The sequence below is a fragment of the Sphaerodactylus townsendi genome, linkage group LG03 (genome assembly GCF_021028975.2).
Source record: "Sphaerodactylus townsendi isolate TG3544 linkage group LG03, MPM_Stown_v2.3, whole genome shotgun sequence".
NCBI classification, from domain to species: Eukaryota; Metazoa; Chordata; class Lepidosauria; order Squamata; family Sphaerodactylidae; genus Sphaerodactylus; species Sphaerodactylus townsendi.
Genome location: NC_059427.1, coordinates 8277029 through 8302560, shown reverse-complemented (window position 1 = coordinate 8302560; position 25532 = coordinate 8277029). Strand labels below are relative to the sequence as shown.

Here is a 25532-nt window from a genome sequence, read left to right as displayed (position 1 = left end):
GTGCAGAGAAGGGCAACGAGGGATGATTGAGGGACTGGAGCACCTTCCTTATGAGGAGAGTAATGCAGCGTTTGGGACTCTTTAGTTTGGAGAGGAGACGTCTGAGGGGGGATATGATTGAAGTCTATAAAATTATGCATGGGGTAGAAAATGTTGACAGAGAGAAATTTTTCTCTCTTTCTCACAATACTAGAACTAGGGGGCATCCATTGAAAATGCTGGGGAAAAGAATTAGGACTAATAAAAGGAAACACTTCTTCACGCAACGTCTGATTGGTGTTTGGAATATGCTGCCACAGGATGATGATGGTGATGGCCACTAACCTGGATAGCTTTAAAAGGGGCTTGGACAGATTTATGGAGGAGAAGTCGATGTATGGCTACCAATCTTGATCCTCTTTGATCTGAGATTGCAAATGCCTTAGCAGACCAGGTGCTCGGGAGCAGCAGCAGCAGCAGGCCATTGCTTTCACCTCCTGCACGTGAGCTCCCAAAGGCACCTGGTGGGCCACTGTGAGTAGCAGAGAGCTGGACTAGCTGGACTCTGGTCTGATCCAGCTGGCTTGTTCTTATGTTCTTAAGAACAGCTCACATTTAGTCCTGCAAATTTCCAAATCCAAGAGCTCACCACAAGCAGCTTGACCTTGGTTTTTGCATCTGTAGGGGGGCATCCACGTCAGCAACGGTGGAAGGTCTCAAACTTGGGATGTGGGTACCGGGAGAAAATGGCGCCCGGCCTGCTCCAGCGGCCCCCGCCCCCCACTTACCACAGCCAGGCTGCCTGGGTCCACGAGGGGTGGGGGGGGGGAGGGAGCATTGGAGCAGGCTGGGCCCTGGGCGCCATTTTCTCACAGAAGGGTTGGGAACCTGTCGGGGGGCCCACCTCCGGGCGCCCCTCAGCCGGGCTAGCGGTCTCGGGCAGCCTGGCAGGGCCCGCAGCAGACAGGGCTTGGGGGGGGGATTTTGTACCCGGACGCCCCCCCCACGTGATCACATGTGTGCGCCCGGGGACACGTGACCCCCCCCCTTCCCGTGTCCCTCTGGCAGATGCGCCCCCGTCTCTCTCAGAGGAAGGGCTGATCATCGACTCCCCCACTAGGGACGTGGCTGGAGCGAGAAAACGGCGCTGGCTCTTCACCTACTTGCGTGGAAATCTCCTCTCTAGGAGCGCCGAGCCGCGCCGCGCGACGCCGGAGACTTGCCGCCGGGAGGCAGAGCTGAAAGTTGAGGCGCGGAGGGCGCGCGGAGGAGGTGCTGATGGGCAGCGCAGGAAGAAGAGGAGGAGGCGGCGGCGGCGGCTCCTCTTGCTGGGCGGGAAAGGCGGCTGCTCCCGCTGGCGCCGCTCAGGTGCAGGCAGCGACGAGTCTGGCCTCACGGCTGCTGACGTCAAGGCCATTCAGGACTTTAGGTGCAAGCGCCGCCCCCGGCCCGGCCCACACACAACGCGCGCCCTCCCTCCAAGCTGCGGGTCCCAACCCCCGAGGGACCAAGCAGCCCTATTTCTACGTGGACTATAAAGAGTTAAAGTGAACGAGCCGCGTTTCCTAGGATGCTTAAGGAGGTCCAAAAACACTCAATTCCTCAAACGTCCTCCTTTGTCGATCCGGCTTTGTTTGCTGGAGAGTTGGAGGACCGTGGCTGGAGCCGGAACCGGGGGATGCCTGGAAGGTTGTGGGGCGGAGAACGGGGGAGACGGTGGGCAGCCTGCAAAGGGATCTGTCTAGGGCAGGGGTAGGGAACCTGCGGCTCTCCAGATGTTCAGGAACTACAATTCCCATCAGCCCCTACCAGCATAGCCAATTGGCCATGCTGACAGAGGCTGATGGGAATTGAAGTTCCTGAACATCTGGAGAGCCGCAGGTTCCCTACCCCTGGTCTAGGGCTAGGCCCTACGTGCAGAGCAGGGCCTAAGGAGGAGGTCAGGCTGGCCCCTCCTCAGCTTCCCAAAAGGATTGCCATCTCTGCACCCGTCCCTCTGAACTGGAGATGGACCCACACCAAGCAGCAGCAAGGGGCCAGTTTTCCCTCCAGCCAGGGGTAGGGAACCTGCGGCTTTCCAGATGTTCAGGAACTACAATTCCCATCAGCCTCTGTCAGCATGGCCAATTGGCCATGCTGGTAGGGGCTGATGGGAATTGTAGTTCCTGAACATCTGGAGAGCCGCAGGTTCCCTACCCCTGCTCCAGACCAACAAGAGGATCCCCCCCCCCCATCCCTGTAGATCTAAACTCATGCGACAGATATAGGGCCGAGGCACACGGGATTGGTTTGCAACCTTAGTTAGGCATGGAAAGGTTGGAGAGGTTGTTGCGGTTGTGGGGGAGGAATGCAGTTGGTTCCATGGACACCCCCACCCCCCATCTGAAAGAGGTGGACTCTTGAGCCTTTTGGCTGTGGAGGTCTTGCACTGGTCACAGCTGAATGCCATGTGGGGCTATGGAGATTTTCAACTTTTGCCCTCCTCAAGAGAATCTTTTGCCTGGTATGGTGTGGACTGAACTTTTCAACTCAAACCCAATTTACTAAACATCTCAGGATGCACCACGAAAAGAAGCCCCACAGATGTTCAGAGTGTGGGAAGAGCTTTCTATACAGAGCCCATCTCCTACGGCATCAAAGGATACACACAGGGGAGAAACCTTATAACTGCACAGAGTGTGGGAAGAGCTTCTCTACTAAATCGTACCTTGTTATACACCAAAGAATTCATTCTGGAGAGAAACCATACAAGTGCTCAGAGTGTGCAAAGTTGTTCAGGACACGTGATAAACTTAATGTACATCATAGAAGTCACACAGGGGTGAAGCCTTATATGTGCTTAGAGTGTGGAAAGAAATTCAGCCAGAAGAAACATCTTTAAAGATATCCACCCAACAGAAATTTTATAAATGCTCAGAATGCGGGAAAAGTTGATCCCATTCTGTGTAATGTCTGAAATGCCACAAAAGGGCAAAAACTTATTTACTTGTTTACTGCATTTATACCCTGCCTTTCTGTCCAGTGGAACCCAAAGTGGCATATGTTGTTCTGTCCCTAAGATCTTGGAAATATCTGCAAGGAACATATCTCCATGTTGAAGGACACTAAAAGGCACAATGGATCAAGTTCTGTGGATCACATTTTCATTCTCAGGTTTCCTCCAAGGAAAGTACTAATTCATGTCAAGTTTGTCCAGAGTAAAGCAGTTCACACAAGGAAGTATTTTGTAGGGATTAGTGTGCAAGACTATGACTGGCAAGACCCAGGTTCAAATGCTCATGCATTTGGACTGGCCTTTAGCCAGTTATACTTTTTGGGCCTGACTTATTTTGCAGGGTTATTGTAATGATACCGCAGAGAACCATGCATCTCTCAGCCCAGCTTACTTTGCAGGGTTATTGCTATGGCAAGAGGGAGGAGGAGGAGAGAATGCAGCTCTGAGCACTTTGGAGGAAAGGCAAGGAAAACCAGATAGATACTTTAGAACAAAACCAGCATAAGCTGTATTTATTACTGCAATTTAAATTGTTACATTTTGTAAAATGCCTTTGGTGGGTGGGGTGAAGCATAAATGTAATAAATACCTTTATAATGATTGCAATTAGTATCCCATTGTCTTTGTAAGGGCAGTTTTATATTCCTTATCAGTCTGTGAAAGGTCCCGTTTACCCCATTTTGGATTTCCACTGACAGTGCCTCTGAGCATGAACAGAGTGACCATCCCATTGAGAAACCACCACCAGCCTTCGACTTGTGGGATTAGAAAGCTGACTTTCCTGGCCAGAACCAAGCTAGTGTGGTGTAGTGTTTAGAGTGTTGAGCTAGGATCTAGGAGACCTGGGTTCAAATTCCTGCTCTGCCATGGCCGATCATTGACCAGTTACACAATCTCAGCATAACCTACCTCTAAGGAGATGGAAATGGTGGAGGCAGAAAGATGCCTCCTACTATAAGGTGAACATGATAAAGTTTTGTGATAGAGCTGCACTTCCTAGAAAGGATACAAAGAGAGGGGAGAAATATTGAAAAACCCCTACCTCCTTCTCTTGTCTCACTCAGCAAATCTTGACATACCAAAGTGCAAATGTTTAATAATGTGAAAACATGAAAAATATTACACGAAAATGTATTTATTTATTTATTCGACTGTTATACCACTCACCCCCGGAATAATTCATTCACACTACATTCATACCTACAAACTCTCAAGTTTGGTTGGTCATGAATAGTAGATCTTGTTCCTATTGAAGCTTTAGTTTCAGGCCTGGCATCTTCAGAGGTGTATCACAGAGAGAAGTCTGTACACACTGTGTCTAGTTACACACTGTGACTTCTCTCTGTGATACACCTCTGAAGATTCCAGCCACAGATGCAGGCGAAATGTTAGGAACAAGATCTACCAGACCATGGCCACACAGCCCGGAAAACCCACCACAACCAGTTGAATCCGGCCATGAAAGCCTTCAATAATCTCATATAGTTGATGCCTCTCTTACAGCATATCTAATGTCAATAGCTCTAGTTTGCTATTATTCTCCTCCAAAAATGAGGATTTAACCAAAAATAAGAGTTTAACCAGACTTGCTTTTTAGGAAGTTAATCCAAAAGTATCTCCTTCTGACTTAATTATGGAATATAATCTGCCCAAATGCAAAGACAACCTATTTAACTAGAAACAGGTGTGTTGAATGATCAAGTCCTTGGGATTAACCCCTTAAAGATATTCACTCTACCCTAGAAGTAATTCTTACACATTTTACAGAAAGCAGGAAAAATCTAAATCCACAATAAAAACCCCATTCAGTTTGACTATGTAATAAATGGATCCATCTAATTTCCATTTGTAAAAGGGATTTATTAATATCTGCATATGCAAACCTCTTTTTGTTAAAAACTGAGATAACAAAAAAGGAAAGATCCCTAAAAGAGTGTCCAAGTTGATTACAGTGTACTGACAATGGAGAGTCTTGTTTGCAGTTGCGCACCATGGAGGTATGTTCCAAAAAATGTCTAACAGATCTGGTCGTCATGCCTACACATATAGAAGAGGGCAAGGGCATATAATCACATACGCACAGCAGCAAGTATTGCATGTACTCAGCTGCTTCAGATGCCATATCTTGTTCATAAAAGGGTGAAAAAGGTTTTATATCAAATGAATTGGGATAAGCTGCACAGTGTCCACACCTACAGTGGCCCTGCATGATAAGAGTAGGCTGATTCTCTTTAAACAAGTCTGAGCTCACCAGCATCTGCTTTAGGTTCGTATTTTTTTCTGTAACCTATTTTAGGAGATTCAGAACAACCCGGGATTCCATTCAATAAGTGCCAATGCTTATATATCACATTTATAGTGGCATTTATACCAGGAGTGTAATCAAAGGCTACTGTTAGTCTTTCAGTTCTCTGCTGTCTTGATTTGGTGTTGAGAAGATCAATGCGACCTTCTAATCTATTCCGTGCTCCATGTAAGATGGAGATTGGGTAACCTCATTGTTTGAAAACAGAACATAGTCGTTGACTCTCGGTAACAAAATCAGTTCTTTCAATAGAGTTCCTTTTTATTCTCAACAGTTGGGAATAGGGGGAATACCTGGAAGGATAAAGATCTGTGAGGCGAGGGAGAAGGTCCCTAGACTGGGCAGCCTGTGAGGGAATCTCTCTGGGTCCCATGTTCTACCATCCATAGCCTCTGTCCAGCAACATTCAACTCTGTATAGTAAGACTATCCTTGGTTCTCTTTGTTAGAAAGAACCAGAGGGATGGACACCCAGCCATATCTTTTGCGGCTGTGCTTTGTTCTCTGTCTGATCCAAAACTGATCTCCCAAAGATTCAAGAAATCTGTCCTTAGCTTTGACTTACTCTATAAAGAGTTCTTCTGGCCTCTCTTGCTTACCTTTGCCTTGTAGCCCGGTGCAAAATCTGAGTTTTCCACCCTCCTCCATCACAACCAAACAACTTTTTTTTGCATAGGTCATCTCAAAGTCATCATCACATTATAGAACATGCCCCAATGGACAAATCTGAACACAGCAATGGCCCAAGCCACACATTGGAAATAAAAAACTTTTGACAACATTTTCAAAATGCTTTACAACTGTTATAATGCTTTAAAGTGTTTTAAGTGTCATATGACTTAAAATGCTTTCAGAATGTTTTATTACAGTCTTTACAAAATAACTTCTCTTGTAATACTCAGAATAAAGTACAAAGATTTCTGTAAGATAAATTGGAAAGTCTTCCATGGTATGGATTTGTTGCAGTCACAAACCTTTATATTGTGAAAAGTATTCTTCAATTAATAGACATTTCAATAAAAACAACAAGGGATGATATCTTAAGGGTATTCTCACAACATTTCTGTATTTACTGCACAATATAGATATTACACTCTAGAATCCATCTTTCAAGGTCCTCTCTCCACACTCAGCAAACTGAGATCACAGGATCTGCCTTTCCCTCCAAACTGTGAAAAAAAAAAGGAGAATTGTAAGAGTCAGCTCACCGAATGAGCTTTTGGAGAACTCCATGACAATATTTGCTCCAAAGCACAGATGAAGGCCCTACATTAGAGGCACCTTCCCAGCCTCTGCTGATGCAAATCTGTCGATGATGTCATCAAAGTTCGTCTTCTCTGTCTCTTCTCTTTCCACACTCAGCAGAGCAAGATCACAGAGTCTTTGCTGACCCATTGAGCTTCTCAGATATGAAAGTATCAGTTTCAACTTACTGAAAGTTCGCTCACAGCTGGCAATGGAAACTGCAATGGTTAGCAGTATTTTGGTAGCAACAATAAGATTGAAGAAGGTGAACTCATCTCCAAACTGAACAATGAATTCAAGAAGCTGTTCAGGACTAGATATCCGCAGCCCATCCCGCCCTGTCAGTAGCATTCTGCAGTCCAAAATATCTTGATACAGCTTCTGCCCATCCACTTCACTGCTGTAGAAATTGCCTAAATTCACACACTTCTCCTGTAGGTCTTGTATGTCAGTGCCATAACACAGTTTCTCGACATCAAGGAGGAATCCAAAGTTGGTATCGATGCTGTGCAAACGAGTGAACCTTTCGTTCATCTCTCTGTGAAGATGATCTAGTGCTGCCTTCATACTGCCTTCCATTTCCTCCTTTGCTGTTAACCCTGAGTCTCTTGCTGTCTCACCAGGCATTGCTTTCCTATATCTTCTACAACATTCAAATTCAACATTGAATTTCTGGCACAGACGAAGCCCTTCACCAATTGACTCACTGACCAAAATGTCTCTGTTAGCATCAAAATGATCTCGGAGAGATCTTAGATCTTGGGCAGCATCGTGAAAGTTTATGCTGGGATTCTGCAGCTTCTTTTGAACAAGGTCAATGCGACCAAGTACCTTGTCCCAAAACCCTACATAAGTCAGAAAGTCATAACTCAACAGGCATCTGACCAGTACCTTCGCTTCACGCCTTGATTCATCGGTCTCTTCTCTATCATCTACCATGTTCTGGAGAAGTTTGATTATATTCTTAAGATACCTCTGGACTGGTTTCATTGCTTTTGCCTTTGCGCTCCACCTGGTTTCAGACTGTGACTTGAGACTCAAAGGCACAGCCCCTTTGAGTTCTGCCCAGCGCTTGTCTGAATTCGCAAAAAACGCATACAGAGCATCTAAGTCTGCAAAAAATGTGCCCATCTTTGGTTCTTGTGAGGCTGCATGAACACCCACCAAGTTGAGTGAGTGATAGTCACAATTTATGGACAAAGCCAGGTGGTTTTTTTCAGTTATTCTTTGATGTACACCACTTCTGAGTCCAGCCATTACAGCAGCATTGTCGTAGCATTGTGACCGACAATCCTCCAGATCCAGTTTGTCCTTCTCCAGCTGTCTCAAGATTTCCCCAGTCAAACTCTCTGCATCTTTCTTGTGGATCCAGATGAAACCAAGAAAGGACTCTCTAACACGGACTTTTCTGCTCTCAGCATCAATTTCCACATACCTAACAACTTCTGACATCTGGTCACTGTGTGCCAGATCAGGAGTTGAGTCAAACATGATGCCATAGTACTTGGCAGAACGAATCTTTCTCAGTATATTCTGACGAACCGCAGAAGCCATGAGGTGGATGAATTCATTTTGGATACCTGGTGAAAGGTAAGAAACTGCGCCTAGATCACTTTGGATGTTAGCAAGATGCTGTTTCATGACAGGGTCACGGCGAGTCAGCAACTTAACTAACTCCAGGAAATCTCCCACATTGGATTCATAATCCAGTTGAAATGACTCCCTGTGGCCTCGATTAGGCAAGTTCTGGATCGCAAGGGTTTTTACACAGTCTAGGACTCTGCTGAAAATGTCACGCCACTTCTGCCTCTCCTTCTCAACCTCTGTCTGTAGGTCAGTGTCAATCATTCCTCTGCTCTTGGCCAAATTTCTCTCCATTAATTTCCACTGGGTAAAGCACTCCCGATGATTGCTCCCGTTTTCATGAAGAATAACCATGTTATTTCTTTTCCACTGGTCAAACCCAGATTCCCTCTCCCACGCAGACTGAACGTCTGATCTTGAAAACAGAAGGCAACAGAAACAGAATGCTGTCCCTTTGGAGGGTGAATACATGAGCCATGATCGAGTCACCTCCTTACCCTGACCATCTCCTGATCTCATCTTGAACCACCTTTCGGTCATTCGACGATTTCGGGGTGGTATGGGTTTGAAAGGCCCCTCGCTATTCTGAAAATACCTGAATCCCATCTGCACCATTTGTGTTCTCAGTGCATCAGAGATCTGTGGTCTTTGGGTTTGCTCATCGAACGGCAGAAGCCCCACATCATGCTTTAGGATGACTTTTTGCATGGCAGTCAAACACTCCTCGACACCCTCCGGCTCACCAGGTTCAGGTGTGTCAACAGGTTCTGACTTCCCAGGTAAAATCTCTTCATCTTCCTCCATCTCAACACCCTCTGATGTAGCCATCCCCACATCCTCCTCTGCTCCTGAGAATGCTGCACTAGATCCAACCTCTGCTACTGGGAAACTTGTGGAAGGACCCGTTGACTCCTCAGACTGGATTGAAGAAACTGATTGAGGATTCTTACAGAAAGTCAAGAGGACTTGGCTTGATTTCTTTGCCTCCTCCGCTGCCAACTTTCGTCTCTTCCGTGCTTGTGCTCCACTCTCCTTTTTCTTTCGTTGTCTGTGCTCCATTGTGGTAGCTGCACACACCAACTGCTTTTCACCTGTGATAATGAAGGACATTTTACATCTCCAACAAACGTGCCAATGCAGGAGAAAGCTGTGAACTGTAGAGAGGCAGGCAGAGCATACATGGTAGAGAGGCTGTAGTGTTATCCCTAACAAATTACATGCTTTAGAGGCACGTGCAACAGGAAGACAGTGTTGCAATGCAGGCAAGTTGGCATGTGTGGCAGTGCACAAGCTAATCTAGTTCACCACGTAAGCCTCCTTAAAACAGAATCTTACTGAAACACAGATCAGAGCAATTGGCTGCAACAGACCCAGGATTTATATCTGCAGGCCAGTTGGCAACACAGTGACAGACTAATAAGCATTCAGATGTACATGCAACAGGAAGAAAGTCTTTTAAGAAGGCATAATGTTATTATTCTGACTGTGGGGATCAGACCTTTTATAAAAAGCAGTGAGTAATTTATGTATTTATATTTTAGATTTAATAGACCGCCCACCCCCAAAGGGCTCTGGTACATTTGCAGAACATTTCTCTAGACCATCCCATTTAAAAACTTTTCCAAACCCACTTTCTAATTTCTCATCTTATCTAGGTTGCTATGCTGCTCAACCACAACCTAGAGGACATAGCCTACAAGAAGTTATCCTCACTGAAACCCCAGGAGACAGACTCAGTAAGTCTTTTTGGCCCAGAACTCAACAGTGCCCCACTGGGCTGAGCTAACAATCTACTGTTTATTTATCTACATTAATACTAGCCATTAGACACCCACTTATTTATCTACATTAATCCTAGCCATTAGATACCCCTGAAGTCTACAATTCAGCACACACCAGTTGCATTTCTAGCTATCAGGTCCTTCAACATTTCCTTAAATATAAGGGATGCGCGTTGCATCGGGCACACGCCTGGGGCAGAAAATCACCCCTCTTCTCTCCCCACCCCCCTGCTTACATTGGTGAAACAGAGCAGACTGGAGGAGCGGCCTGTTCCCTTCAGGCTGAAAACAGCCTGGTGGAAACTACATTTCCCAGGAGAACTTGCAAGCCCCAAGGGAACAGGCTGCTTTTTCCAAGCTAAACTAAGGTAAGGGAGGTGAACGGCATATGGAAGGGCGGCACGGGGGAGCAGAAAACACAGAGTGCACACTGGGCGCAGTATGGACCAGCTACGCCTCTGGAGAATGGCAACACCAATGGTTAAAAAGAAAAGAACAGCTCACATGTTGCCCTGCAAATGTCCAAATCCAAAAGCTCACCACAAGCAGCTTGACCTTGGTTTTTGCATTTGTAGGGGGGGCATCCACGTCAGCAACGGTGGAAGGTCTCAAACTTGGGGATGTGTGAAGGTGTACCGGGAGAAAATGGCGCCCGGCCTGCTCCAGCGCCCCTCCCCGCACTTACCACAGCCAGGCTGCCTGGGACCCCGAGGGGTGATGGGGGGGGGGGCACAGGAGCAGGCTGGGCCCTGGGCGCCAGAGTTGGGAGCCCACCTCCGGGCGCCCTCAGCCGGGCTAGCGGTCCCAGGCAGCCTGGCAGGGCCAGCAGCAGACAGGGCTTGGGGGGGGGGGATTTTGTACCCGGACGCCCCCCCCCACGTGATCACATGTGGGCGCCCGGGGACACGTGACCCCCCCTTCCCCTCTCCCTCTGGCAGATGCGCCCCCGTCTCTCTCAGAGGAAGGGCTGATCATCGACTCCCCCACTAGGGACGTGGCTGGAGCGAGAAAGCGGCGCTGGCTCTTCACCTACTTGGGTGGAAATGTCCTCTCTAGGAGCGCCGAGCCGAGCCGCGCAGGGTGCCGGGGACGCCGCAGGGGCTGCGGTGCGGCGGCCAGCCCAGGGAGACTTGCCGGGAGGCAGAGCTGAAAGTGGAGGCGCGGAGGAGGCGCCGATGGGCAGCGCGGGAAAAGGAGGAGGAGGCGGCGGCGGCGGCTACAGCGGCCACCAGCCGGGTTCGGGGAGCGACGAGTCTGACCTCACGCTGCTGACGTCAAGGCCATTCTGGACTCTTTTCAGGCTTTCGGAACCAGCGCCTCCCGCAGCCCGGCCAAAACGCGCGCCCTCCCTCCCTCCAGGCTGCGGGTCTCCCAATCTGCAGCAGTCTCCCAACCCCCGAGGGACCAAGCAGCCCTGTTTCTACGAGGACCATAAAGAGTTAAAGTGAACGAGCCGCGTTTCCTAGGATGCTTCAGGAGGGCCAAAAACACTCAATCCCTCACACGTCCTCCTGTGTCGATCCGGCTTTGTTTGCTGGAGAGTTGGAGGACCGTGGCTGGAGCCGGAACCGGGGAATGTCTAGAAGGGTAAACAGTTGTGGGGCGGAGAATGGGGGAGAAGGTGGGCAGCCCGCAAAGGGATCTGTCTAGGTCCTACGTGCAGAGCAGGGTCTAAAGAGAAGGTCAGGCTGGCCCCTCCTCAGCTTCCCAAAAGGATTGCTATCTCTGCACCCGACCCTCTGAACTGGAGATGGACCCACACCAAGGAGCAGCAAGGGGCAGTTTTTCCTCCAGACCAACAAGAGATCATCCCCAATCCCTGTAGATCTAAACTCATGCGACAGATATAGTGCCGGGCACATGCGATTGGTTTGCAACCTTAATTAGGCATGTTGGCATCACTGTAGGATTTGGAAAGGTTGGAGAGGGTGTTGCGGTTGTGGGGGAGGAATGCAGTTGGTTCCATGGAGACACACACACACACACACCCAGTCTGAAAGAGGTGGACTCTTGAGCCTTTTGGCTGTCTGCCTTGAGTTCTTGCACTGGTCTCAGCTGAATGCCATGTGGGGCTATGGAGATTTTCACCTTTTGCTCTCCTCCTTTTGCCTGGTCTGGTGAATGAGAAGGTGACAATCCCCGAGAATGGAAAACAGGAGCCACTGCCAGAGAGGTGTAGTGGTTAAGAGCAGGTGGACTCTAATCTGGAGGACCAGGTTTACTTATTGTACTTACACCCCACCAATTCTAGGAGGACTCAGGGCAGCTTTGATTCCCTGCTCCTGTGCATGAGCCTTATCTGGTGAACCAGATTTGATTCCCTGCTCCTACATTCCTGCTTGGTGACCTTGGGCTAGTCATAGTTCTGTCAGAACTCTTTCAGCTTCACCTATCTCACTAGGTGTCTGTTGTGTAGAGAAGGGAAGGAGTTTGTAAGCTGCTTTGAGAGTCCTTACAGGAGAGAAAGGCAGGGTATAAATCCAAACTCTTCTTCTTCTTGTACTTGGAAAGTCCTGCTTGGAGCCTTGATGCATCCGATAGGATTGCCTAGGAACCTTTTTCACAATCCTTTTCTTGTTCTCTCTGTCATAGCTAAACTTCCCTCAAGTGGGCTGCATTTTAGGAGCAGAAAAATGTCAAATGCAGAATTCAAAAACATTGAAAATCCTTCCCGTTGGCTACCCCTCGCACAAAAGGCAGCTATAATGTGGAACAGAGAGATTGTTGTGATGATCCACAGAAGGAATGGGGGCAATCCATGGCTGGAGGATATTTCCTTACATGCGTGTAATTCATTGGTTCATACAGCAAACTGGGAAGGCCTTGACTGAATTTTCCTCACAGCCACATATTCAGGATAACTGTAGCAAGCTACAACTTCTCTCAGGCTCACTCCCCGCTTCACCTCCAAGATGGGTATTATCATCCTGTCCTACTGTACAGGGGTGTTATAGGGATTTCTCAGACCATGTATCCGTGTATGTATCACCATGCCCTATTAGGTGAGGGGTTAACAGCTCCCCAAACCCCCCTCCCCAAATCACTGATACATGCAAGTTTTGGGATTGTGAGATAGGACTGGGATTTTGTTGTTGTACTGCCCACCCCATTGTGTGGGGATTACATTTATTTGTTTTGTTTGATCTATGTCACTTACAGTTTGCCTTTCTCACTGGTGTTCAAGGTGTAAATCAATGCAAATAGTAGGAGCAGACATTTAATAAGCAATGGCATAGGGCTAGGAACTTCAGAAGTTTGAAATGGAGCTGTGGTCCTAACAAAGCATAATAAGCCTTAACTATGGCATGTTAAGAAATGGTATGTAAGGAAAGGAATACCATAGCAAAAATGCAGTCAAACTGAGGAGTTCTGGGTGGCTAGATCTCATTTCAAATCCTATTCCGTGGGGAGGAAGAAATTGTACTTTTCTGCTACCATTGTGTCTATACAATATAGGCCTGCACAATGCTTCCAGGTGGTCAGGAGCCTTAAGCCCTTCGGGGATAGGCGGCCTATAAGTTTAATAAAATAAATAATAAATAATAAAATAAATTAAGATGGGAGGAGACAGACTTCTTATGGTCCACCCCAACCAGTTTGCCTGACACTTTGTGGATAAAATATCCCACACCTGAACAAATGTGGATTACATGGTGCCAGAGTCCCAGCTTGACCAGTTGTATGAGATTCTTGTTCAGTCTGAGGATGCGGGCAGGATTCTCGAAAGTCTCATACTTACCAGCTGCTTGTGTAAACCTTGCCTTTTCTGGTTTCTTAAATCTGGAGTGGAGGGAAAATGGGTCTGAGAGTCAACGTGTACCTTTCTCCCAAGTCTCTGTATTTTTTTACTCTGATTTTGTGAATGTGGGGTTTACACTCTGCAAATGCTCAAGGGCTAAGCTCAAGCTGTTGAAAAGAAAGACACTCTCACCCACTTCCTCAATTCTTTCTGACTTCCAATTGACAACATTTGGTGGCTGTAGACCCTATAGGCCCTTTAACCTCCAAGTGAGGAAAGGGTTTTAAGTTTTCTTTCCCCCATCCCCTGCCCCATGTGTTTTCACAAGTGGTGATGCAAGAAAGAGAAGGTTTACACTTTTATGCAATGCAGATTAAGCGTTGGAATGATCAAAAATTGGGGCAAGGACACTTGTCAAACATCATCTCACCATCCAGGCAAGCAGTATCAAGCAGAGCAGGCTTTCTCCTGTTCTGTCATCACTACGTGTTGGAGGGGTTCCTGCCTGCTTGCAGTCTGTTTGTGTAGAGATGTAAGTAGAGATCTTCATTCTAGAATGGTCAAGGAACTTCAGGGGCTATGTAGATTTTCTTCAGTCCTGGTCTCTGTTGGTTGCACTTGAATTGGAACACGAGGATTTCTGCAGGGTGGAAGTGAGACTGGACCATAATTCTGTGGTAAAGCCCATACCGTGCATGCAGAAAATCCCCAGTTCAGACAGCTCCATCCTCAGCCAGCCCAAATAACATGGTAGGAAAGGCTCTGGCAAGCCACTGGCAGTTGGCACAAACAGGATGGAGCTGATATCCTGAAGGTCTGATTTAGTATAAGGCAGTTTCACCCAAGTCTTTATTTTTATTTATTTGTTTGTTTTGTATGCTACCTTTTCTTCGTGGGCTGAAGGGAATGAGTATGTTTGCTGATATGATGTATTTGGTGCATACAGAATAGATCAGTGATGGCGAACCTATGGCACGGGTGCCAGAGGTGGCACTCGGAGCCCTCTCTGTGGGCACGTGCACACAGAGTTCGTCATGGGGTGGAAAATCACCCCCCCACACACACCTAGGCTGGCCTGGGCCACTGAGCACAACATGCGCGCACTGCGGTGAGCAGGGAGGACTCGGCTGGCGGGCCTGGTGCCTGTGCTCCGGGTGGCTGCTGCCCGAGGGGGGGGGGCACAGAGGAGGCAGAGATTCTAGAGAGGCACAGAGCGGTGCGTGCAGGACTTGCTGGAGGCTAGAGCAGGCTGGCCCCTGCTCGACAGGTGGGCCGGAGGAAGAGGGAGCCAACCAGTTTTTTCTAAACTAAAACCTCAGCATTCAGGTTAAGTTGCCGGGTTGGCACTTTACGATAAATAAATGGGGTTTGGGTTGCAATTTGGGCACTTGGTCTCAAAAAGGTTCGCCATCGCTGGAATAGATCAATAGCCCTGATTCCAACCTTTAAATGGAATTCTAAACATCTAAATAAGAATCTAAATGTATGTAGTTAATAGGAAGTTTTATATATATGACCTTACTGCTTTTATCCATTCTCACTTTGTACTGTTTCTTTTTTTCTCTAGGGTGAAGCCCAGACTACAGCACTGTAATTTCTTTTCAGATTTTAATAGAACCGTTTAATTGAGCAATCAACCAGCATGAAAACAGAAGGGCAAAGCATTGCATCAGAAGGAATAGCAAAATCCCCTCATGTCCTCCAGGCTGGTAGTATTGAGGAATTCCTGCAAAAGAAACAAGGAGATCTAATGGATCAACAAGCAAGGAAGGGATCTCTTTCCCTTGCACACTGGGAAGCCCAATGGCAGGAGTTCCTCAGGACTTTGGAAAAACCCCACTCTCCCTGGGGAATCTCACATTTGCCAGAGAAACCTTCACCCTGGGAAGATGCTAAGGCCTTTCTGGCTTCCTTTGAGCAAGTGGCTAAAGCCTGTCATTGGCCCAAGGAAGACTGGGTAATCCGACTCCTGCCAGCTCTCAGTGGAGAAGCTGAGGAGGCCTTCAGCAGGCTGGATGTCCCAGACAGAGAGGATTATGGGAAAGTGAAGGCAGCCATCTTATTAGGGGAAGTCATAAGCCGAGAGAAGCAGCGTCAGCAGTTTAGGCGTTTCTGTTACCAGGAGACTGAGGGGCCAAGAGGGGCCTACAGCCAACTGCGGGAAATGTGCCGTGGGTGGCTGAGAGTGGAGTATCACAGCAAGGAGCAGATCCTGGAGCTCTTGATCATGGAGCAACTGCTGAGCATCCTGCCTGCCGAGATCCAGAGCCGAGTGAGGGAGAGCAACCCCCTTTGCTGCTCCCAAGCCGTTGCCCTGGCTGAGGAGTTCCTTGTGAGGCAGGAGAAACAGGTGAGGCCCTTCTGCTGGGTGGGAGGGCCTGGAGCGCAACTGGGACCAAAATCTCTGTCAATATCAGGAAAGTAAAAGGAAAGGCCATGCAGAAACGGGCTGGTCTAGGTCTCTCCAGCGTGGTGCCCATGAACATCATTGAGTCCACCAATACCATTTTTGTGGGTGGGGCTTTTGGCCACAAGGACTTCTAATTGTCTGTGCAGATTAAAAGGCATCTTGTTACACAGAACTTCTGCCTGCAAGGATGAAGTGTTGCTTTAGATTGTTGTGGGTTTTCCGGGCTGTGTGGCCGTGGTCTGGTAGATCTGTGACCACTGGACACAGTGTGTAACAGACTTCCCTCTGGGTTATACCTCTGAAGATGCCAGCCACAGATGCAGGCGAAACGTTAGGAACAAGATCTACCAGACCACGGCCACACAGCCCGGAAAACCCACCACAACCAGTTGAATCTGGCCATGAAAGCCTTCGACAATACATTGCTGCTTTAGAGTTACATACAACTCCCTCACATTTTGTGGTTAGCTCTTCCTTCTTTTCCAGCCATGTTGTGATTTTCCCAGTGCCCTGTGCCAGAATTCCAGGGTATCCACGGGGTCAAAAAGGTTGGGGTGTCCTGCTGGTATGTTGCCTCCTACTCAATTAAGATTTGGAGAGGGTTCAGTATCTTCCCATCCTGGACATTCCTACAAGTGTGCTTCATCTGCATTGGACTCTCCCTCTCAATTGGCAGGCCCTCTGCTTGTTTGCACTGCAGTTATTTAAAAAAATTAGAAACCAAACAGATAGCATCTGTGAGCTGGTCTGCCAGAGTGTTCCTTCTCAGCTTGTGGATCAGGCTGCTTCCAATTTTCTTTTCCTCTGTTTGTTTTATACTTCTGGGCCCCAAAAGTATTCCTTTAACTGTTTTATTCATTAAGACAACTCTGTTCTTCTCGCTACTAAAATCACCATGGGGGACAAAACCCTCCCCTTTCCTTCCCCCCAACCAGTTCCATCACTGTGCCCTGAAAGGGTCTGTTCCTCTCTGTTGGTACAGGTGCCCTTGGAGGAGGTGGCTAGGAATGTCTCCAGGGCAAGCCAAGCTCTGTATGAGGGTGAGCCAAGGCAGCTTTCTATCAACATCAAAGAAGAGGAGGAACCAGAGGCCAGCCTGCAGGGTAAGAAGGGAGTGGTCAGCTTTCTGGCCTCCAGGGCTGATCACAGTTGAAAAAGAAGAAGAGTTTGGATTTATACCACACTTTTCTCAACTGTAAGGAGTCTCAAAGGGGCTTACAAACTCCTTCCCTTCCTCTCCCCATAATAGTCACCTTGTGAGGTAGTTGGGGCTGAGAGAGTCTTTAGAGAACTGTGACTAGTGCAACATCAGCCAGTAGGCTGAAGGATCATAAGAACATAAGAACTAGCCTGCTGGATCAGACCAGAGTCCATCTAGTCCAGCATTCTGCTACTCGCAGTGGCCCACCAGGTGCCTTTGGGAGCTCACATGCAGGGTGTGAAAGCAATGGCCTTCTGCTGCTGCTGCTGCTCCTGAGCACCTGGTCTGCTAAGGCATTTGCAATCTGAGATCAAGGAGGATAAAGATTGGTAGCCATAGATTGACTTCTCCTCCATAAATCTGTCCAAGCCCTTTTTAAAGCTATCCAGGTTAGTGGCCATCACCACCTCCTGTGGCAGCATATTCCAAACACCAATCACACGTAGCGTGAAGAAGTGTTTCCTTTTATTAGTCCTAATTCTTCCCCCCAGCATTTTCAATGGATGCCCCCTGGTTCTAGTATTGTGAGAAAGAGAGAAAAAATTCTCTCTGTCAACATTTTCTACCCCATGCATAATTTTATAGACTTCAATCATATCCCCCCTCAGACGTCTCCTCTCCAAACTAAAGAGTCCCAAACGCTGCAGCCTCTCCTCATAAGGAAGGTGCTCCAATCCTTCAATCATCCTCATTGCCCTTCTCTGCACTTTTTCTATCTCTTCGATATCCTTTTTGAGATGTGGCGACCAGAACTGAACACAGTACTCCAAGTGCGGTCGCACCACTGCTTTATATAAGGGCATGACAATCCTTGCAGTTTTATTCTCAATTCCTTTCCTAATTATCCCCAGCATAGAGTTTGCCTTTTTCACAGCTGCCATGCATTGAGTTGACATTCCCATGGAACTATCAACTAAGATGCCCAAATCCCTTTCCTGGTCTGTGACTGATAGCACTGACCCCTGTAGCGTGTATGTGAAGTTTGGATTTTTTGCCCCTATGTGCATCACTTTACATTTAGCTACATTGAACTGCATTTGCCATTTCTTAGCCCACTCACCTAATTTATCAAGGTCCACTTGGAGCTCTTCGCAATCCTTTGTGGTTCTTACCACCCTACATAATTTGGTATCATCTGCAAACTTGGCCACCATACTACCCACCCCTACTTCCAGGTCATTTATGAATAAGTTAAAGAGCACTGGTCCCAAAACGGATCCCTGGGGGACACCACTCCCTACATCTCTCCATTGTGAGAACTTTCCATTTATACCCACCCTTTGTTTCCTGTTCCTCAACCAGTTTTAATCCGTAGGAGGACTTCCCCTTTTATTCCTTCATTGCTGAGTTTTCTCAATAGTCTCTGGTGAGGAACTTTGTCAAAAGCCTTTTGGAAATCCAAGTAGACAATGTCCACTGGTTCCCCCTTATCCACATGCCTGTTTACACCCTCAAAAAACTCTAGTAAGTTTGTAAGACAGGACTTGCCTCTGCAAAAGCCATGCTGACTCTTCCTCAGCAGGTCTTGCTTTTCTACATGTTTAATAATTTTATCTTTAATGATAGATTCTACTAATTTACCAGGAACAGATGTCAAACTGACTGGCCTGTAATTTCCTGGGTCCCCCCTAGACCCTTTCTTAAAGATTGGTGTGACATTGGCCATCTTCCAGTCTTCAGGGATGGAGCCTGATTTCAGGGATAAGTTGCATATTAATGTGAGAACATCAGCAATTTCATGCTTGAGCTCTTTAAGAACTCTTGGATGAATGCAATCTGGGCCAGGGGATTTGGTAGCATTTAGTTTATCAATGGCTGCCAGAACTTCTTCCTTGTCTACCACTATCTTCACTAGTTCCTCAGATTCACCTCCTAAGAAGCTTGGTTCAGGTGCAGGAATTTTCCTCACCTCCTCTTGGGTGAAGACAGATGCAAAGAATTCATTCAGCTTCTCTGCAATCTCCCTGTCATCTTTTAGCACACCTTTTGTTCCTTCATCATCTAACGGGCCTACCGCTTCCCTAGCTGGCTTCCTGCTTTTGATGTACTTGAAGAACTGTTTGTTGCTAGTCTTGATGTTCGCAGCCATGCGTTCCTCATAATCCTTTTTTGCCTCCCTTACAGCTAACTTGCTTCTCTTTTGCCACCATTTGTGTTCTCCCTGGAATTCTTCATCAGTTAAGTTGGACTTCCATTTTCTAAAAGACATCTTTTTTTTCCTAATAATTTCCTCAACCTCCCTTGTTAACCAGGGATCAGGGAAAACAAACCCGGTTCATCAGATAAGAGTCCACCGCTCTTAACCACTACACCACGCTGGTTGTGGCTCCTTATTCTCCTACTGAGAAAACTGTGTCCTTAGATCATTCAGACTATTTCGTGTTCTGGAGAAAAGACCTGGAATGGAAGGATCACTGCAAGGACATTCCCAAAATTAAGATGTTCAGAAGAGCCTGCTGGATGAGGTCTAAGGCCTATCCAGTCCTGCATCCAATTGAAGAAGAGAGTTGGTTTTTATACCCCACTTTTCTCAGCTGTAAGGAGTCTCAAAGCGACTTACAAGTGCCTTCCCCTCCTCTCCCTACAACAGACACCTTGTGAGGTAGGTGGGACTTAAAGAATTCTGAGAGAACTGTGACTGGCCCAAGATCACCCAGCAGCTTCAACTGGAGGAGTGGGAAATTGAACCTGGTTCTCCAGATTAGAGTCCAACTGTTCTTCATCTCAGGCCCCTTCCGCACATGCAGAATAATCCACTTTCAGTGCACTTTCACAACTGTTTGCAAATGGATTTTACTATTCCGCACAGTAAAATCCAGCTGCAAAATATATTGAAAGTGGATTGAAAGTGCATTATTCTGCATGTGCGGAAGGGGCCTCAGTGAATAAAAGCACAAAAGTGTGGTTGCCTATTCGAATGGTGGATTTCCTTGATGAGGTTCTGGATGCCTTCCTCTGCCTCCTCCCCTTCCATACAGTTATGATTTGTTCAGTTATGCACAATCGCAGGCCTTGAGGCGGCTGCAGTTGAAAACAATGTTTCATATTGAATCATGAGAGCTAATGGGGTGTAGAGGTTATGAATATTGAACTAGCATCTGGAAGTCCAAGGTTTGAACTCCTACTTGTGCTGTGGTGGCACACAGAGTGACATTGGGCCAGTCATACTCTCTGTCAGTGTAACCCATCCCAAAGGGTTGTGTAGGCAGTTTTGGGCCCCCACTGGGGAGAAAAGTGGGGTAAAGTGAAATAAATACCAAAGAACACAACCATACCTGATGTGCCGGGTGAATTGTGGAATGTCCGCTGATGGGGGTGGGGAAGCTACATGTGATTTGAGTCAAAATTTATTTGATTTTTATCCCACACTTTTTGAAATGGAGTCCAGGTCCAGGCAACTAACAGCATTTAAAACATACAATTAAAATGAATACCCTACACAGAATTGAGGTTAACATTTAAAATCCTAACCATCTTGTGAGGTAGGTGGGACTGCAGCACCCTCCTGAGGATGCTGGAAAGAGCAATCAGAGAAGGAATGAAAAGGGAGGGAAAGGGAAAAGAGGAAGGAAAAAACAATGGTAAGAAAGAAAGAGGGAAAAGGAGGGAAGGGACAGGAGGAAGGAGGCCAGCTGGAATGGAACTGTTGCTGTCCTCCACTGTAGGTCTGGTGGAACACCTCAAGGTTACAGACCCTGTGGAACTGGACCAGGTACCACAGGGCTCGGGTCTCATTTGATAAGAGAGTGCCACCAGCTCAGAGCCAGAGCTGAAAAGGCTCTGACCAGAGGTGGGATCCAGCAGGTTCTCACAGGTTCCCAAGAGTAGGTTACTAATTATTTGTGTGTGCCGAGAGGGGGTTACTAATTGGTGATTTTGCCACGTGATTTTTGCCTTAGTTACGCCCCTCCTCTCAGCAGTAGCGCGCAGAACTTGAAGCAGTCTAGCAGGAGGTGCACCGGCATGCGTGGCAGCCTGCGCCTGCGTGCATTCGTTTCCTGCCCAAGGACCGGCGCGGCGGCTGCGTCCTTGCCACAGCCCCGCCCAGGAATGCCCCACCCCCCGGAATTCCTGGCCACACCCCCGTTGTGCCCCGCCCAGCCCCATTGGCGCTACGCCACAGTTTGAATCCCACCTCCATGGGAACCTGTTACTAAAATTTTTGGATCCCACCACTGGCTCTGACCCTGGTCAAAGACAGCTGGACACTTTTTGGGCAAAGGACCATCAGTATGTTGTTACCAGCTGACTGTAATGTTCATAGGGAGGAATGTCAAGAGTGGTGGTCGCATAGATAGAGTGGTCCCAGACTGTTCAGCGCTTTGAATTTTGAAGAAATTATATGTGCAACTGCAGATCCTGACAAGGCTGCAATTTATGATAATGTTCAGCCACAAAAACACAAGAAAAAACAAGCATAGTATGTCCTGTGTGAGGGTAGGTGAAGGAATACTACCTCCTGCTTCTCTTTTAATTTAATATGGATGCAGTCCTATTTAGGGAAGAAAGAGAGAATGTTCTCATGGATGGATGGATGGATGGATGGATGGATGGATGGATGGATGGATGGATGGATGGATGGATGGATGGATGGATGGATGGATGGATGGATGGATGGATGGATGGATGGATGGATGGATGGATGGATGGATGGATGGATGGATAAAAGGAATTATCAGCTGTTTGCTTGAGACAGGAAAGCAGATCTGACAGAGGACACAAAATACACAGAAGTTTCATAGGAGGGACCAGTCTGAGACTTGGCTTCTTGCCACATTGGTAACTGGACCTCTGTCTCTCTCTTTGTTCAAGCAGGAGATATGCAGGAGAATGAAAATGATGGGAGACGCCAGGTGTCATTCTCAGGAAAATGCAGGAATGGAAATCTAAAAGGAAACTTCGGGAATCTAAATGGACGAAAGAGACCGGAAGGAAGCCACTTCTTGGAGAGGAAGGGTAATCCCATTCCTTGCCAAGGAGGGCACTATCAGGAATTCCCAATCCAGCAAGAAAAGCAACCACAAAAGAGGCAGAACCTCAGCTCTCAGCTGAGAATTCACACCAGGGAAAAAACAAAAGATAGTTTGCAGTTTGAGAAGAGGTTCAGTCAGAGCATGAACTTTATTTCACATCAACAGATTAACCCAGGAGAGAAACTGTATAATTGTTCAGTGTGCAGAGAGAGCTTCAGTCGGAGAACAGTTCTTACATCACATCAAAGGATTCACACAAGTGAAGAGCCCCCAAAAGTCCAAGAATATGAAAACAGCTCCAGTGGAAGATCACACCAGCAACAGTATCAGATCATTCACACAGGGAAGAAGCAGAACCCATGTGCAGAGGCTGAAAAGACTTTCAGCAACAGTGTAGGTCTTACTGTGCAACGAAGAATATGCACTGAAGAGAAAAGGTATAAATGCCCAGAGTGTGGAAAGAGATTTCGATGGGCATCACACCTTCGGCAACATCACATAGTCCACACAGAGGAGAAACCCTATCGATGCTCAGAGTGTGGGAAGGCCTTCCGTCACCGCATAAGTCTCACTGTGCATCAAAGAACACACACAGGGGAAAGACCTTACAAATGCTCAGAGTGTGGAAAGACATTTAGTCAGACATCATCCTTACAGCAACATCAAAGAACCCACACAGGTGAGAAACCCTATGAGTGCTCAGAGTGTGAAAAGAGATACAGTTGCCAATCGCACCTTCAGCGGCATCAGAAGATCCACACAGGTGAGAAACCATACGAGTGCTCAGAATGTGGAAAGAAATTTGGTTTACGTTCTGACCTTCTACGCCATCAAAGGATCCATACAGGGGAGAAACCGTATCAGTGTTCAGAATGTGGAAAGAGGTATATTCAGACATCAGACCTTCGGCAACATCAAAGAATCCATATGTCGCAAACCACATAGCTGCTCTGTTTTCAAAAATTGGCCAGCAGCTCAGAATCAGTGTGGAAGTGACAGTGCCCAAAATGTTTCGCCTGCATCTGTGGCTGGCACCTTCAGAGGTGTATCACAGAGAGAAGTGTGTACTTCTTTCTGTGATACTCTGAAGATGTCAGTCACAGATGCAGGCAAAACGTTGGGAACAAGATCTACCAGACCACGGCCACACAGCACAGAAAGCCCACAACAACCAGTTGAGTCCAACCATGAAAGCCTTCGACACTACCAGACTGGGTTTTTGTTCTCTGACTTTCTGCTTCATTTTAGGAAGTAGAGTTGCCTTGTTAGAGAAATTAGAACAGAGCTGTGTCTGCTTTGAAGCCTGGTCATGGCTCTGGATTGGGAGGGCAGTCCAATCTTCCCTGCAATTGGAGTTGTGCTCTCAGGGGAGTGTTTTATGTGCCTGGTGGTGAAAAACAACAGTCATAGTCCAAAAGCAAGCAGGTGCATCAATGAAAGAACCACACCCACAGTGTCATTTTAAGGTGTTATTTAGCAGAGATCCTGGCCTCCAGGTGGGAGGGGGGGGTCCCCTGGAATTACAACTCATCTCCAGTCAGACTACAAATATCGGTTCCCCTGGAGAAAATGGATGCTCTGGAGGGTGGACTCTATGGTACACCACTGAGGTCCCGGTCTTCCCCAGAGTCCTTCCCCAAATCTCCAGGAGTTAACCTAACCTGGATCTGGCAACCCTACCCCCTATCCTCTACTGGTGACCAGGGCAGACCAGAAAACCCTAGTTAATAAGCCAAAATAAAAGGATAATGGCACTGAAAGTATATTGTCAGCCAATCCCCTAGCCCTGTTCGCAAGTTACAGTGAATGATATAGCATTATATAGACAATGCATTTATATTTTCTTATAGAAATAGAGAATTAATGGATTAATATAGGGAGCAGATTGGTGGGATTTTAAAACACTGTCTGTAGATCTGTGCCAAGAGGAAGCAGGCTCCCAACCTGTAAAAACTAAACCTTTGAATTGTAAAGAGCAATAGCTTTGATGCAGATGTAGAATTGTAGCCTTTAGGAATATTTATTTGGAAGAAAACTGTTACTAGAAATAACCACCTCAGTTAGGTTTGTGCATTGTACACCGCCCAGAGCCCTCCGGGGATTGGGCGGTCTATCAAGACTAATTAATTAATTAATTAACAAACAAACAAATAAAGTTATCCTTTCCTGTGAAGACTCCTTACTCCTTTCCTTTTCTCCCATGCTCAGGAAGAAATTATTTTATGGCATATCAAAGAATGGGGCCTGTTGAGTCAAATACAGCTACAGAGAGCCTGAAGGAGGGGTTGAAATGCAGTAATATGTCTCACTGTGACTGTACCCATCTTCAAGGATATTTTGGAGATGATGGACCTACATCCTTAGTGTTTTGGCAACATCTGCCAGGTCTCTCTGATAAGAAGGCAACAGTGTGAATTGTTTATTATTTTATGGCACCAACCTGGCTTCCAATACATGGCCAATAACTCTTTTGGGGTGATAGGTCAACCGCATGGTCAACCCAGGGAGCTCATTTAAATATTAGGATCTCATCTCAGACATGTGAAAAGCCAACTGCTTATTGATCATGCATCCGGTGTGCAGAATGATGTAATTACTGATGTATTAATCATGCCTTTTGATCAATTTGTACACTACTATTAAATACTGTGTCATGATGTATTTCCTTGATTCTGCCTTTGGGTCAGAGGACCTTTTTATTCTGCTATAGCCTAATAAATCCTTTAAAAATTATTTTATACATCTCACCTCTAAAGTCTCTTATTGGAGTTTGAATCTTTGCTCCTGATATACTAAAGTGCTATATCATGAACCCTTGCTTGTGCTTTATATGTGCACCTAGTCAACATATGGAGCTGAACCTGCATTGTGGAGCTGATGGAAAAGAGAATAAGCGTTTAGATCAGTGATGGCGAACCTTTTTGAGACCGAGTGCCCAAACTGCAACCCAAAACCCACTTATTTATGCTTGAAATTCCAACGGCAATTTAACCTGAACACTAGAGGTTTTAGTTTTAGAAAAAGCGGTTGGCTCCAGTGTGTTACTCAGGAGTAAGCTTGGTGGTAGTCGGTGGCTTTTGCTTTGGAAGCAACGTGCAACTCTTCCAGCGGGTGAATCACGACCCTAGGAGGGTTTACTCAGAACCAAACCACATTCCCAGCAACCGGTGCGCTGAGTAAGGGGATCACACTTTAGTTTTTTGCATGAAAATCAGTGGGGTTTAACAGCGCTTAACAGGGTTACCTACGCTGCTTCCCAAAACTAGGTCTTAGGTTTTAATGCTGTGGTGAGCCCAGCGGCCCAGGCCAGTCTAGATGTGT

The 25532-nt window shown here is 46.9% G+C and overlaps 3 protein-coding genes across 13 annotated transcripts; 2 read left to right on the top strand and 1 right to left on the bottom strand.

The window, feature by feature from the left end:
• Window positions 1-1421: 1421 nt before the first annotated feature.
• LOC125428654 (zinc finger protein 397-like) lies at window positions 1422-24872 on the top strand. Of its 5 annotated transcripts, none has more exons than XM_048489136.1 (4): window positions 1422-1668; window positions 15195-15977; window positions 17020-17140; window positions 22051-24872. In XM_048489136.1, exons 2-4 carry the CDS (start codon window positions 15270-15272, stop codon window positions 23154-23156), a joined length of 1935 nt encoding a protein of 644 aa, XP_048345093.1. In that variant the 5' UTR covers window positions 1422-1668; window positions 15195-15269; the 3' UTR covers window positions 23157-24872. The 5 variants fall into 5 exon arrangements, with proteins under 5 accessions (XP_048345093.1, XP_048345096.1, XP_048345092.1 ...); XM_048489139.1 differs by having other exon boundaries at window positions 1422-1669; window positions 22054-24872; XM_048489135.1 differs by lacking the exon at window positions 1422-1668 and adding an exon at window positions 11268-11475.
• On the top strand, window positions 2300-3592 carry LOC125428874 (zinc finger protein 1-like). Its single transcript, XM_048489580.1, has one exon. It carries the CDS (start codon window positions 2537-2539, stop codon window positions 2858-2860), a length of 324 nt encoding a protein of 107 aa, XP_048345537.1. The 5' UTR covers window positions 2300-2536; the 3' UTR covers window positions 2861-3592.
• On the bottom strand, window positions 6057-11183 carry LOC125428571. Of its 7 annotated transcripts, none has more exons than XM_048488914.1 (3): window positions 10922-11183; window positions 9074-9198; window positions 6057-9025 (listed from the first exon to the last, which is right to left on the bottom strand). In XM_048488914.1, the coding sequence occupies exons 2-3, from the start codon at window positions 9164-9166 to the stop codon at window positions 6545-6547; spliced, it is 2574 nt and encodes an 857-aa protein (XP_048344871.1). In that variant the 5' UTR covers window positions 9167-9198; window positions 10922-11183; the 3' UTR covers window positions 6057-6544. The 7 variants fall into 7 exon arrangements, with proteins under 7 accessions (XP_048344871.1, XP_048344864.1, XP_048344870.1 ...); XM_048488907.1 differs by having other exon boundaries at window positions 6057-6448; window positions 6542-9198; window positions 10922-11182; XM_048488913.1 differs by having other exon boundaries at window positions 6057-6451; window positions 6545-9198; window positions 10922-11182.
• Window positions 24873-25532: the final 660 nt, after the last annotated feature.